The sequence below is a fragment of the Colobus angolensis genome, unplaced genomic scaffold (genome assembly GCF_000951035.1).
Source record: "Colobus angolensis palliatus isolate OR3802 unplaced genomic scaffold, Cang.pa_1.0 Scaffold44, whole genome shotgun sequence".
Taxonomy (NCBI): Eukaryota; Metazoa; Chordata; class Mammalia; order Primates; family Cercopithecidae; genus Colobus; species Colobus angolensis.
In genome coordinates this window covers 3,773,401-3,788,507 of record NW_012117821.1, presented here as the reverse complement: position 1 = coordinate 3,788,507, position 15,107 = coordinate 3,773,401, and the positions used below count along the sequence as shown (strand labels likewise).

At 56.5% G+C, this 15,107-nt stretch overlaps 1 protein-coding gene across 1 annotated transcript in view; it reads left to right on the top strand.

The window, feature by feature from the left end:
• Positions 1-643: 643 nt before the first annotated feature.
• COL5A1 (collagen, type V, alpha 1) overlaps positions 644-15,107 on the top strand; it is a 166,380-nt gene continuing 151,916 nt past the window's right edge. Inside the window, exons 1-4 of the mRNA XM_011957420.1 lie at positions 644-716; positions 1,770-1,937; positions 10,678-10,891; positions 11,914-12,076. Of these exons, the coding sequence (XP_011812810.1) occupies positions 644-716; positions 1,770-1,937; positions 10,678-10,891; positions 11,914-12,076 (618 nt within the window). The remainder of the gene's footprint in view (positions 717-1,769; positions 1,938-10,677; positions 10,892-11,913; positions 12,077-15,107) is intronic.

The window sequence follows — 15,107 nt, the reverse complement described above, 5'->3', positions numbered from 1 at the left end:
TCCGTCTGGGTGCCCCTCTTGCTGAGGGCCTGCTGGGACAAGCAGAGATGCTGCACCGTCATCTCTGGCGGCCACCTCCTCCCATGGCAGAGCTGAGGGTCCAGGTGCCCCTGGCTGCAGGAGTCCTCGGAAACCGGCAGAGAGGAAGCCTGTGTTGGGTTGGCCATCCCGTCTCACCTCCAAACCTTCCGCCCTTGTGAAAAAAGTGGGACTTTCCTCTTGAGCCTGTCCCAGGCTTGTCATCATTCCTCCCTGGGGAGGAGGGCCAGGGAGCGGGGAACTGATAGCTAAGGAGGGCCACATCACTGCACCCAGAGATGGGCACTGTTTAGTAGCGGATGTTGGGATCTAACTCCAGTTGGCATTAGCATAAAGATGGATACACCGGTTTCTGTAGATGATTCGTGTTCAGGCACAGCTTGTTCCAGCTACCCAAACAGTGTGGCCAGAGTCTTGTCTCTGCGTCCTCAGGCAGGCATTCTTCGCCTGCTCAGAGACAGTTGCCAGCAGTTCCAGGTTCCTGTGCTGTGTTTGGAGCCGGCAGAGCGGGAGGATTCCTTGTTCCCAAAGGGAAAAAGCCCCAGGACGGAGCTCCCTTATCCTGGCTGGTCTCATGTCCCTCCCTGAGCTGACGGTCTGGGACATGGCGGTGTCATGCTCTGATTGGCCAGCAGAGGGGGCCCGGCCCAACCCCATTCACACCTACTGGGCAGGCGGTTGGTGGCTGCTGGGTTCCTCCAACCCCCAGGCCGCCCCAGCACACACTGTTCTGTCGCTGCAACGCCAACTTCGAGTTTATTTTCTCTGCCCAGACTCCCAGGGAGCCTCTTGTTTATAGGTACAGGAGCGGTGCTTTCCCCATGAAGCTGACCTTGTTCAGGGTGGGTATCTGGATTCATGTCTTGCGGTGGATGCAGGTCTGGGGTCCTCGTGGTGTGGGGGACGGAGGCTCTGGCAGATGGGGCTGTCTTCTGTGTTGGAGGGTGACCATTGAGCTCCCTGGTAAGGATCATGGCTTCAGCTGGCCAGAGGTCAGTTTATCCCCTGCCCTTCCCTGACAGCCCCCGGATTGAGGGTCAGGAACCTTCTGGAAGGGATGCGGGGGCTGTCCCTCCCTTGTTCTTGGCTCTGCATGGTCTGGTGATGTGGGCAGGGGTCTTCCGGGGCAATGGAAACTGCACACCCACTGTAAATGGTCATGGGAAGGCGACAGACAGCCCAGGTGGATAACGAGGGGGGATAAACTAGGCCGGTGACATCCCCGCGACCTCCGGAGGAGTCTCAGGCGGGATGAAGGTTCTCAGGGCTGCAGGGCAGATGTTGTGACCCTCCGGTGCTTCCGTGTCATTGCACAGCACCCCATAAGGCGGCCAGCTCCGCAGTGGGCCTTCTGCAGCCTTCCAGCATCGGCCTGGGCTGCTGTCCTTACGTGGCCAATGAGAAGAGGTGTCTGGGAGGCTGGGTGTGTGGCCCCTGCCAGCCTCCAGAGCCACGGGAGCACAGTGAGGAAGGCGGGCGTCGTCAGAGCTGGGCAAGCCTGGGTCTGCCCCGGGTGTGTGGCTGCTGGTGGGGACCGGGATGGAACCCTCCTCCACAGCGTGGGGCCCTGCCTCTCCCAGCACATTGCTCTGAGCCAGTCCTGGGGCTCTTCCGAGTGCCCGGGATTCACAGTGGTGGGGGGTGGAGGTGCTTCCTGTCACCCCAGCTTCCGGGTGCTCCCAGGTGCTCCTTTCCTCTCCGTGGCTAACTCTGCTCCTCTGTCATTTCAGCTCAGCCAGCAGATCTCCTGAAGGTTCTAGATTTTCACAACTTGCCTGATGGAATAACAAAGACAACAGGCTTTTGCGCCACGCGGCGATCTTCCAAAGGCCCGGATGTCGCTTACAGAGTCACCAAAGACGCACAGCTCAGTGCACCCACCAAGCAGTTGTACCCTGGTAAGTGCCGCACCCTTCTGTTTGGGGTGGCGGGTCCCGTTGGCCCTCTGGCCTCCAGCCAGGAGCAGCGCTCAAGCCTGTGTGGTGGCAGAGACACAGGCTCAGTTTTCCAGGAAGCCCCTTTCACGAGCCCGGTTTCGTTTCACTGTTGTGAAAACGCTGTTGCAACGGTGGGACTTTGTCCTTCTGGACTGAACTGGGCTTTGTCACTGTCCTTCTCTGCTGGATGTGGGTGGGTGGGTGTGGCCCGGTGCCCTCGACCTTCTCTCAGCCGTGTCTCCGGTGGTAGCTGGGCCGCCAGGACTCCCAAGTGCAGAAGGAGTTGGATGGGTCCTGAGGGATGAGTCAAGAGAAACCTCGGGGTCGTGGGAAAGGAAGCACTTCCAGACAAAGCTTAACTGGGGGCAGTGACATGAAGAGACGATGAATCAAACGTCGTGACTCTTAGCAAGAGCACGCGAGGCTTTTAATGAGAATCAACTGCCAAATGCTGGGTCTCTGCTTTTAATTACATACCCGGAGCGAGAAGCAGCATTAGCTCTAAGAAGCAGCATTAGCTCTAAGATGCAGCATTCAAGTTGTCCCTGTCACGCAGTCATGGGGTGGCACCTGTCACAGTTAATTAAACCCTCTGGGTTTATCTGGACGTGATTAATGAGCTGATGATGGAGAACCTCATCGCCTTGCCCGAGCTGGGTGCTCATGGCCTGGACTAAAATGAGCTCCTCTTTCTGATTCAGATAAGACGGGGACGGGGCATGTAGAGCAGGTGAGTTCACTTTATGAGAAGCTCTGTAATTATTAGAAGACAGCGCAGTGTCTTTTTGGTGGACCTGGGGGTGAGTCTGGCATTGAACCCACGATCAGGGCGGTCTGTGAACGCGTCGTGGGGTTTCTGATGATCCTGTCTCCGCGGGGCCCCTGAAGGACACCCTCTTTTGAGGGGCTGTTTCTGCTTCCAAAGACTTACTCTCTGTGCACTTATCCCCAGCCATTACCCAGCCCTCCTTTACATCCGTGTGACTTTGAAGAGCTTGTCTCTGAGAGAATCTGGGCGGTTCTTTTCAAGAATGTCTTTGAGAACGAGTTATTTCAAGAAATACCTCCGAGGTGCCGAGTCCCTGCCTTGCAGCTCAGTGGAGGTGAGGCGAGGTGGCCTGGGACCCCTGGCAGCCCGCATTCACTTAAACAGCCCACCTTTGGGTGCCCGAGTGGCCCTGGGCTGTGGATCCCCAGCCTTAGGTGTGTGGAACTCATCGGCACGGACAGCCTGTCCTTGCCAAGGACCACAGCAATTTCGTTTCTCCAGGCCTCTGGAGGAGCGTTCCTAAGCTTTTGGGAGAACATCTTTTTTGGAATTAGTCACAGAATGCTCACCTGCATCTTGGCCCAGAAGTTGCACCCTTTTCTGCCCCATGACCCCGGGTTTAGAATTCGTGACCTAGAGAACCTGGGAGGGCTGGTCCAGGGAAGGGCTTAGAGAGCTGATTGCCAAGGACCCCGTGGACTCTGGGTGTGTGATAGGCTGAGGGGCACACTGGGGAAGTAAGCGCTCCTGCTTTCCAAGGATCTTCAGCCACTGTGTGTTTTTTTTTTTTTTTTTTTGAGAGGGAGTCTCGCTGTGTTGCCCAGGCTGGAGTGTAGCAGCGCGATCGTGGCTCACTGCAACCTCTTCCTCCTGGGTTCAAGCCATTCTCCTGCCTCAGCCTCACAAGTGGCTGGGATTACAGGTGCCCGCCACCACGCCCGGCTAATTTTTGTATTTTAGTAGAGATGGGGTTTCACTATGTAGGTCAAGCTGGTCTTGAACTCCTGACCTCAAATGATCCACCTGCCTCAGTCTCCCAAAGTGCTGGGATTACAGGCGTGAGCCACCATGCCCGGCTCAGCCACTGTGTTTAATCTTATCTGTGTCACCCAATTCTGGGGCACTGGCACCACACACTCACTGGACTTCATCCTTCTCTGCTGGATTATCCTGTGGCCAGAAATATTATAGTATCTCAGGAATACAGGCTAATTATTGGATAAATAATCTAGCATCAGCCGGGTGCAGTGGCTCACCCTGTAATCCTAGCACTTTGGGAGGCTGAGGCAGGTGGATCACTTAAGGTCAGGAGTTTGAGACCAGCCTGGCCAACATAGTGAAACCCCATCTCTACTAAAAATACAAAAATTAGCCAGGCGTGGTGGTGCACGCCTGTAATCCCAGCTACTTGGGAGGCTAAGGCAGAAGAATTGCTTGAACCTAGGAGGCGGAGGTTGCAGTGAGCGGAGATGCACTCCAGCCCGAGTGAGAGTGAGACTATGTCAAAAAAAAAAAGAGAGAGAGAGAAAAGAAAGAAACGGCTTGGCCGTCCAGCAGTTTCTGCATAGCAGGCTCTCTCTGCCTCCCTCTCAGCAGGGACCCCTGTCCCTGAGCAGGGCTCTTATCTACAGATCGATCGGTTTCCATGTCTGTTTTGGGCTTTTTACCAGACGCAAGGTGAGTGAGGTTATCGTGACACAGTGAAGCAGTGAGCCGAGATTGCGCCATTGCACTCCAGCCTGGGCAACGGCCACGGAGGGAGTAAGACTGTCTCAAACAAAACAAAACAAACCAGAAAAACGACACATAATCTAGGGTAAATTTCTGAGTAGTATGTGGGATTTTTTTTAAGTCCATGTTTTTTCCAGGTTTTCCAAAGTGCTGCCCTTCCTCTTCCAGGGCCTTCTGTGCATTAGCTTAGAGAGTAGAGTGGGTCCACATAAGCCAGTTGCCCCATTCATGGCAGATGAAGCTGGAGGTTGCTTGGGAAGTATTTAAGCAGGGATGTCTATGGAGTCCCTTCTGTAGGTCCCGAAGTGTTGGGTTCATAGGATGTCATTTGCCTTTGATCTGACGCCGTAGCCCACCTCCCGCTTCCGCCCGGCCCTCCGAGCAAACTCGCTACCTGTCCTCTGTGGCTCTGACTCCCTCCACCCCAGTTGGCCTGTGGGCCCCCTCAGTGGAGGGACTCAGAAGCTCACTTCAGGTTTTCTGTTTGGTTTGAGAAGTGCTCAGCCTGTAGGGGCCACACATAGGAAAGGGCTGTTTGCTTGGGACCGACGTGGCCTCGCGTCAGCCACTCGTGTGGGTCAGCCTAAGCGCTAGGGGAGCCGGAGCTGCACCGTGCCCTGTCTCGGGGAGCAGCAGCATCTGCGGGATTCTAGAGACCTGACCTGCATGGCAGCTGTAGAGGAAGAAGAGATGGTGCAGCCCAGGTAGCCACGGCAAGGCCTGGGCTGTGGTGAACTGAGTGGAGCAAAAGCAGTATCTGCAAGTATCTCTCGGCGAGAGGGGGAGGCCGCATCCAGGCAGCTGTCTCCCTGGCATCCAATCCCCTGACAAAATCCCTGAGCAGGTTCCCCATATTCCCTGAAGAGCCCACACACCTCTCGGCAACCCAGCAGCCAAGTGGCCCTGGATCACGGGGGTGGGGGTTTGGAGGCTGAGCTGAGCAGGTGACTGGGAGCCTCTACCTGGGTGCAGTGCCGCTCCCCACCCAGGCTGCACAGGCGTCGACCTCTGCCCTCCACCCACTTTGGCACCAGCTGGTCCTGTATCCCGCACTGGGCACGAACTGGCAGAGTGATCTGGGTGCCAGGGAGACACAGCCATGTACAGAACAGACGGAGCCCGGCCTCCTCTGGCCTGGGAGAGCGAGGTTCCCTAGGCCGCCCTCCTCAGGGACACCGCCCTCCCTTCTGTGCAGGCGAAGAAGCCTGTTAGCATTTTCTGCACTTGGGGGCAGGACAGAGGCTAGAATTCCCCCCTCATTCGAAGAGGGTTTTCTAGTCTTGCTCAGACCCAGCGGTCTGGGTTCTGGGATCTGTCAGACCAGCGAGCTCCACCCCGAGCCACAGTTTCTGACCGATCCTGGGTGCTGGGTATCCTGGCACCAGGGAGATGAAGCTGCAGGGACTGAAGCCCAGGACTGTGACGTGGGGGCCGCTAGTGAAGCGGGGAGGGTTGGGACTTCCTTCCTTCCCTGTGAGGTCCCAGGCCTCGGCCTCCCGTGTCTGCAGTGCGGGCATCGCCTCACAGTAAGGTGGCCTGAGACCCTGAAGGCAGCGGGCCTGGCTTCCTCACCGGGTGGCCTGAGCTCTGGGATCCACATCCCCACTGGGGGCCCGGGATCGGGCGCTCCCTGCCTTGTTGACCCAGCACTGCTTGTTTGTAATGACCCAGATCTGAGCTGTCCCCTCTGAGGATGACCAGGCGAGGCAGTGTCCCCCATGGTCACCTGACTCAGGGACCAGCCCCACTTGAGCCCACTTCCTGGATCAGCACGCAGCGTCCTCCTCGGCTCTGGTGCTGTGGGTGGGGTCCTATCCATTTTGTCCTTTGTAGGTGCCTTTTCCTCCATACCCCTCCTCTGCCCAGCCCTCTGAGACTTGCCTCCTACCCAGGGCCCTAGGCAGGGTTGGGTGGAGGCCATGGCTCTGCCCACGCCCCCCTGCCCCTTGGCTGACACCCTGTCCTCACCTGTGGCTCTCCTGCACCCCAGGGTCTGGGCTCCAGAATCAGCCTTGCTCGGGCAGAATGTCCTGCTGCTCCTCGCTGCCCCCGCCAGTACCCTCCTGCCAGAAAGTGAGGGAGCAGCCAGTCATGCCGGGCCCCAGGATCCTCCATAGGACTGTGCTGAGTGCTGGATGAGGGTCGCGGGGATGGCTGAGGACAGGGTGCCGGCTGCAGGGGCAGGCTGATGTGAGGGGAAGATGGAGGCAGCAGTAGGAGGGCAGTGTCCTCAGCCTGGGGGGTTTGCAGACCCTCTACTCACTGAGCAGATGCTCCCCACTCCCCTGCATCCCCGTAGAGCAGGATGGAGGTTCCCTCATGGCTGAGACGAGGGGCTCCCATGAAGTAAGATGTGGGGTTCCCACCTGGGTACGTGCACAGCCTCCCGTTGAGACTGGAGACTGTCTCTTTCTCACTCCATCTTTGACGCCATGGGTTGGTCCAGCCCAGGGAATATGAACCTCACTTCTGGCCATGACAAATGCAGTAAGTTTAGGTACAGGCCGGAAGGTTCCAGAACTAAGTTCTCCCTGCAGGGGCTGCCAGATGACAGCTTCCTCTCTAGGGCCCCTCACCTGTCCCACCCCAGTCTGGGACTGACAGTCCTTCCTGCATTATTTGCACTTATTATTATTGAGACAAAGTCTCACTCTGTCACCCAGGCTGGAGTGCAGTGGTGTGATCTTGGCTCACTGCAACCTCTGCCTCCCAGTAGTTGGGATTACAGGTGCATGTGCCACCACACCTGGCTAATTTTTTTATATTTTTGGCAGAGACGGGGATTCACCATGTTGGCCAGGCTGGTGTGGAACTCCTGACCTTGAGTGATCCTCCGGCCTTGGCCTCCCAAAGTGCGGGGATTACAGGCGTGAGCCACCTCACCCAGCCTGCAATTATTTAACTAATTGCAGGTTTGATGATTTCTGTTTGTATCATGGGAGTATCACTTTCTGAGGCCAGGGGCCATAAATGTCCCTTGACTGTGTCACCCCAGAACCTGGCACCAATCACTGTTTATTAGGGGACCAGTCACTGTTGATTGATGACATGATCCACTGTAGTGAGCAATCAGTGTGCTTAGTAACTGTCGGCTCAGTGTGACGCTGTTTCAACACAAATGCATTTATTGTACTCCTACTGCATACCTAAAATGCTCTAGTGCCTTTGGGCTTCAGCAAAAGTAAAAATGAAAAGCTCTGGCCGGGCGCGGTGGGTGGCTCACGCCTGTAATCCCAGCACTTTGGGAGGCCGAGGCAGGCAGATCACGAGGTCAGGAGATCGAGACCATCCTGATGAACATGGTGAAACCCCGTCTCTACTAAAAAATATACAAATAATTAGCCCGGCGTGGTGGTGGATGCCTGTAGTCCCAGCTACTCGGGAGGCTGAGGCAGAATAATCACCTGGACCCAGGAGGCGGAGCTTGCAGTGAGCTGAGATTGCGCCACTGCACTCCAGCCTGGGCGACAGAACGAGATGGAAGTCCGGAGCCCACCCCCCTCAACTGTGACTTTTCTTGGAGAAATGAAACATGAAGTGTTCAACAGCTGACTCCGTCCTCCCAGAGTGCCTGGACAGCGTAGATTATAAAATGTCAACGTCCCAGCTCATGTCATGACTTGAATGGGCCATCTCGCAGTGACAATGAATCCATTGTTATTTTGCCAGGAGAGAGATTAATGTTAAACATAATTTATCCTTTCGGGTTTTATCTGAGCTGAGAAAATTTGTTACCATAGAGATTTCAAAACTTGAGAAATGGCATTTTAATGAGCTGCAGGAGATGGGGGTTCGTGGGCCTTGCAGTGCCTCGTGCCGGAGAGATGAGTGTGCTCAACTCGTTCTTTGATCTTTTAAGATGGAAGAATGACTCTGGCACACAAGGTAGCGGTGGGGTAGGGATGGGAGCCAGGTGACCCTTTGCAGTGAGAGTGAGGGAGTGGACTCAGATGGTGACTGTGCCATTTGCCCTGGGTGCTTCAGGTGAGATCCCACCTGGCCCTCAGTGCCCCATGCCACCATGGTCCTGCTGGCAGCCTTGCCATCTGGGGCCCCCATGGTGGGTGGGCATGGCAGGTCCCACTCCCTCGACATAGGTGGAACCAGCTAAGGCCGTCATCTCCAGGGTCCCACGCCCACATGCCCACATGTGGAGGGATGATGCAAAGCCATAATCCCAGCGCTTTGGGAGGCTGAGGTGGGCGGATCACCTGAGGTCAGGAGTTCGATACCAGCCTGACCAACATGGTGAAACCTCATCTTTATCAAAAATACAAAAATTAACCAGGCGTAGTGGCATGGACCTGTAGTCCCAACTACTTGGGAGGCTGAGGCAGGAGAACTGCTTGAACCTTGGAAGCAGAGGTTGCAGTGAGCTGAGATCTTACCACTGCTCTCCAACCTGGGCGACAGAATGAGACTCTATTTCAAAAAACCCCCATAAAAAACCAAAAACAAAGCTGATGGCTTGTGTCTAGACGTGGGAGTCCTGAGCCAGTTCTTCTGTGAAACCTGCCTTTCCCAGATGGCCACACTGACTGTCATCACCCCCACCTGGGGCTGTCCCCAGCTTTGGGGGCAGGGGCCTTGGCCAGGCCCACCCGGGGCCCAGTCTCCTGCGGGAACAGCTGAGTCATGACTTGGAGCTGGCCAACACAGGGTGCCTGGCCACAGCTGTTCCCTGCCATTCCCTGTCAGCGCCTTAGTGAGAGATTCGTGACCTGCAGGATGAGCCTGCTGCTGTGGCAGCTTCCAGCGCTTACACAGGCTCTGGGTTGGCCTGTGGGGGTTTTGGAGGGTCTGCCCGGACCCTTGGGAGATCTCCCTGCAGCACCTTACAGAGGATGCAGAGGCTGCGACAGGCAGCATTCTCCTCCTGCTGGGAAGCCTCAGGATGCTGTGGGACGAGGTGTCTTCAGCGTCCCCTTCTCCACAGTGTGGACCCTGCAGCTGTGCTGGAGTGGCCAGGGGCAGAGGCGATGAGGTTGCTGCCTGCCTTGCCACAACTTTGCCAGCAGAGGGTGCTCACGGATAGCCGCCGTGCAGGCGCTGCTGCTGCAGATCCAGATTCTGCTGCCCCATGGGGTCAGGGGCTTCTGGGCCACCTGGTTAACCTTTATCCACACTTCTAAAGAAGGGGTGGGTCTGATAATGGATTCCTGATGGCTCAAGTCCCCTCACCAGATCCCAGCCCTCCGTAGCGGTGCTGCTTGTGGGGCCGCTCCAGCAGCAGGTCCTGGGCCCCTTCCCTGGCACGTCCCTGTGACACTCTGCTGGGATGCTCCTTCTGGCTGGTTCTGAGGAGCCCACAGCCTTAGGCCCAGCACTTTTGGCTGGCCCAGTGGCATCAATTAGCTACAGGCCCTCCCTCACCCCCAGGCTTTTGGCAGAACTGCAGGTGGTCCAGGGTGAGAGCATCACCACCTTCGCCACCAGGATCGATGGACAGGAGGGGCCAGGGCTCCCGGTCATGCCCACGGATGAGGGGCAGACATGTGGGGTGGGCTTAGGTGCTGGTGGCCGGGCCAGCCTGGGTCTGCCTTTTAATAACCTCAGATTGCTTCTGGCAGGTGTTGTAAGAGGTAATTTCTCCTGTTCACATACTAAGGATTTTTTTTTTTCTAATTTTAAATTTGGATTCAATTCTTTTGATTAATTTCCACTTTTTCTCTGTTTTGCATATCAACCAGGAGAGGTCACGAAGTACAATTCTAGTGGCAGTCTGAGGCTGGTGCTTCCCTTCTCCCTTCCTCTGCTTCCTCCTTCCATCTCCCTCCCTCCCTTCCTTGCATGCTTAGTGGTGAGACCCCATGGAGTGTACAAAGATGCCTGAGAAGCAGCCTCCGCCCAGAGGCAGCTCATAGCCCAAGAGGTTCTCCTGAGGGTCGACACACAGATGGGTTGAGGCGTAGGAGCTGAGGACAGGGTGTTGAGGGCTCCTCAGCTGGAAGGACTGGTTGTGTTTCATGGAGGAGTTTGCATTTGCACTGAATCTTGAAGGGGGCAGGATTGACCAAGTGGGAGCAGGGAAGGGCTGCAGGAACAGTTTGATCAAGGGGCAGAAGTGCATCAGATGACAGTGCCCTACAATGGGCAGCACAGCTTCCCAGGGCCCCGGGCTGGCTTATTTGCAGAGAGCCATGGCTGGGCGTGGTTGGGGGGGCTCCCCGACTGCCTTCTTATCTCTGTGCTCTGTTCCAGCGTCTGCATTTCCCGAGGACTTCTCCATCCTAACAACTGTGAAAGCCAAGAAAGGCAGCCAGGCCTTCCTGGTCTCCATCTACAACGAGCAGGGTATCCAGCAGATTGGTCTGGAGCTGGGCCGCTCTCCCGTCTTCCTCTACGAGGACCACACGGGGAAGCCTGGCCCAGAAGACTACCCCCTCTTCCGGGGCATCAACCTGTCAGATGGCAAGTAAGTGGGCACTTCTGGGCAACTGTCCTCCTGCCGGAGTGGGAATCAGGTCAGCTCATACGACTGACCAGATGCGGGGCACAGTAGAGGACTTGCAGCAGCCGGTACCGAGACTCCCACAGACGCCACAGCAGAGGAGAGGGCGCTGGGGTTGGAGTCCTAAAACCTGGGTTATGGTCTTGATTCATCCTCTGTGGCTTTGTGGAGTTCCTTCTCCTTCCTGGCCCTCCATTGCCCCTTTGTAAAGTGCACTAAAGCACATGAAATTCCAGCCTGTTTGTGTCAGAAGGGACACAGGAAATGGTGAGGTTATACCCAACCTTTTCCAGAAAGGATTTAAGGTATCCTTCAAGGACACATAGGAGTGGGAGTGAGCATGAGGAGAAGGCGGGTCGTGCCAGGGCGCTCTGTTGGGTGCGGACCTCAGCACCAGGAGTTGTCAGTCGCCTCTTTCGTGGTCAGCACATGTGAGGTCATGCCTGACAATCTGGGAAGGCCTTCAATACATGATATCTGAATTCTTCGCTAAGACTTTCGGACAGATCCACTCATTCCACCATTTCCTGTCCATACCCCGTCTTCTCTGGCTGCCTGCGGTTTGCCACTGGGGTTCAGAGGGCACATGACGAGTGCTCTCATGCACATAGCAAAATGCAACGACCGCCGTCCTGCCCTTCTCCAGCTGTGACCGTGCCACAGGGACCCCGCTCCCCACTCCCGAGCCCGTGCTGAGCACTGCATGCTCCCCCTTTCCCCTTTCACTTGGGCTCCCGGATGGGCTCCCAGGGTTCAGACAGCTGTCCTTGTCTGAGGGACGAGGATTCTGGGGAATGAGTAGATCTCATGGCACGTGGGGTTGCCTTAACTTGTCCGATTCCAGAGGCCGGGCCTTGATCCCCTCCACCCCACCACGTTCGTGCAGGAAGTGGGCCTTCTTCCTGTGTCTCGAGGAATTTGCCACAAAATCGCTTGAGCTGGCGTCTGTGATCCAAGCCCTGTCTTCACCGTCTGTTTCTCTGCAGGTGGCACAGAATTGCTCTCAGCGTCCACAAGAAAAATGTCACTTTGGTCCTCGACTGTAAAAAGAAGACCACCAAATTCCTCGACCGCAGTGACCACCCCATGATAGACGTCAATGGCATCATCGTGTTTGGCACCCGGATCCTGGATGAGGAGGTGTTTGAGGTGAGCAGGAGGGCAGACCACCCCCTGTGCCCACCCAGGGCACTCCTCGTATGGAGCCACTGTGACTGCTGTTGGAGAGGGCTCCTCGGGCAGGGACCAGCTGGTGGTCCACTGTGGTAACAGTCTCTGTTGGTCAGGAGCCTCTGCTGCTGTCCTAAGGGATGTTTGTGGCTTTCAGAAATGGAGGGGCCAGAGCTGCTGTCGCCTGTAGGCCGTGTGGGGATGGCAGTGGCCGCCCTTGTCCCAAGGGCCCAGTATGTGAGTCTCCTGAGTGCTGGCTTGGAAAGGACAGGGGATTTGTCCAGCCTCATGCTGAGGCTCCTGGAAACATGCAGACTTCTGCCCTCTGTATCTGGGGGCCCATCCTCTGGGTGAGCTTGAAGGGCAGAGCTGGGCCACTGTGTGGATGCACCAGGAAGACCTATGCCGACCCAACTCAGGCTGGCCTCACTCCAGAGTCTAGCTGTGTCCAGCCAGGGGCCTTGATTTCCTGGGGAATGCCTCAGAGGCTTGGGAGTGGGGGCCTGAGCTGGGTGGGCTCTGGGACCCTCCCTTCAGCCCATGGAGCCCTTTATAGTTTGGGGTTCTGCATGAGAATGCTCTGTTCCACTGCCAAGAAACAGGTTGAGAGCCCCTGCAAGTGACCAGTGATCCCCAGCTGCCCCGGGTGGGGGCCTTGGAGTCACCGGGAGCCTGGGCCCTGCCTCCTGGGGTGACAGCCTGCACAGGGTCCTGAACTCTGCACTTCCCAAGGGCACTGCAGTGACCGTTGTCCCTGCAGCTTGGGTTAAGCGGCAGCCAGGACTCCTCCACTGGGCTGCTTTTTTGGTTGATGTAAGTCGGGTTTTGCAGAAGATTTGGTTTGCACCCAGGGCTCTGTGGCTAAAACCTGTTCGAAAGCCACTGGCTTATATGGTCTCCAAGGGCCATCCCGGCTCTGGGATTTCCTCCTCCAGGGCTGCAGAGATGGGACATGATAGGGCAGTGTCTCCTTCCTAAATCCCCAAGCGCTGGCGTGAGCTCCTGGCTGTGTCTACACATCGGTTCTACATCCAGCTGCCCCTGTTTCATGGCTGAGGTGGGGTCCCCAGGCCCACGTTTCTTCTCGGTGAGTCAGGGTCACCAAAGCAGACACCATGTTGACTCAATCTTGGTGCTGTGCCAAGGGCACGCTAAGGAGACATCACACGTACTGAGTTCATTTCTGTGTTAAAGGTAGTGATGTCCGCTCATGGGGACGGGCACAGTTGAACTGGCTCTGGGGCTTTGAGCGTGTGAGAATAGGGCAATTCTGAAAGTCTCACCTTTCTAGAAAATCATACTGGGGGCCCGGCGCGGTGGCTCAAGCCTGTAATCCCAGCACTTTGGGAGGCCGAGACGGGCGGCTCACGACGTCAGGAGATCGAGACCATCCTGGCTAACACGGTGAAACTCCATCTCTACTAAAAAAATACAAAAAAAACTAGCTAGGCGTGGTGGCGGGCGCCTGTAGTCTCGGCTACTCGGGAGGCTGAGGCAGGAGAATGGCGTAAACCCGGGAGGCAGAGCTTGCAGTGAGCTGAGATCCGGCCACGGCGCTCCAGCCTGGGCAACAGAGCGAGACTCCGTCTCAAAAAAAAAAAAAAAAGAAAAAGAAAATCATACTGGGGACCGCGTAGTATGACTGTGAGCTGGACATTCCGCAGAGCGCTGGCCTCGGGGCAGGCCCACCAGGGCTGGACTCCCAGCTCTGTTGAGTGTTGGGTTTGGGCCTCGGGCACACTGCTCTGCTATTTCTCCATCTTAGCGTTTCCATCTGTAAAATGGGATCACAGATGTGGCTGCTTCATGAGCTGTGGCAAAGGTTCCATGAGGTCGAATGCAGTGACACACCAGCACACTGCCTCCCTTACAGGAAGCCCTGGCTTAATGTCAAATGCAGTTGTTCTGGATATTAATCCAGGGTCAAGGCAAGCAGAAAGGCAGGACAGACCCAGTGCAGACGGCAGAGGAATGATCAGAAGAGCCACCTTCTGCGGAACGAGATGGGCCTGTTAGAAGAAGCCGGGAGTAGGTGTGAAGGTGGTAGAGATTCTGCTGAACCTGCAGTTGGCTCTGCATCAGGTTCCAGGAAGCTATAGCCTGAGGCTTCCGTAGAGTAGGGCAGGTGCTTGGGTCCTGCTGGCACAGCCAGATTTTGCAAGTTATTGAGACACACCCTCCGGGCACACTTCTGACCAGACCTGCCTAGATGCCTGGAAGGAACTGCGGGCGCAGGAGCCGTCCTCAGCCAGGCAGGAGGCAGCTTCTGGGCTATTCTGGGGAGCTGGGGTTAAAAGCTGCCTTGGGGGTCACACAGGCTGGGATCGAGTGCTGGTTTTGCCTTTTGCTGGTGGGAGGATCTAGACAAAGCAGGTGACATTGATGAGCTTTAAGACTCATTTGTCAAACATGGGTCACAGTAAGGCTACCTGCAGAGCTGCAGGGGAGGTTCTGGGCTTGGCCTGGGCACCTGCCAGACCCGCCCCCACCGCTGCCTGTTGTTCTGTGGGTCGAGACCCTGCCTCGGGTTTTTTTTGTTTTTTTTTTGTTCTTTTTTGAGACAGAGTCTCGTTCTGTCGCCCAGGCTGGAATGCAGTGGCGTGATCTCGGCTCACTGCAAGCTCTGTCTCCTGGGTTCACGCCATTCTCCTGCCTCAGACTCCCAAGTAGCTGGGACTACAGGCGCCCACCACCACGCCTGGCTAATTGTTTGGTTTTTCAGTAGAGACGGGTTTCATCGTGTTAGCCAGGATGGTCTCGATCTCCTTGTGATCCGCCCGCCTCAGCCTCCCAAAGTGCTGGGATTGCAGGTGTGAGCCGCCGCGCCCAGCCCCCGTAGTGCTGGGATTGCAGGCCTGAGCCAGCGCACCTGGCCCCCAAAGTGCTGGGATTACAGGCCTGAGCCACCATGCTCGGCCCCCAAAGTGCTGGGATTGCAGGCGTGAGCCACCGCACCTGGCCCCCAAAGTGCTGGGATTATAGGCCTGAGCCACCGCACTCTGCCCCCAAA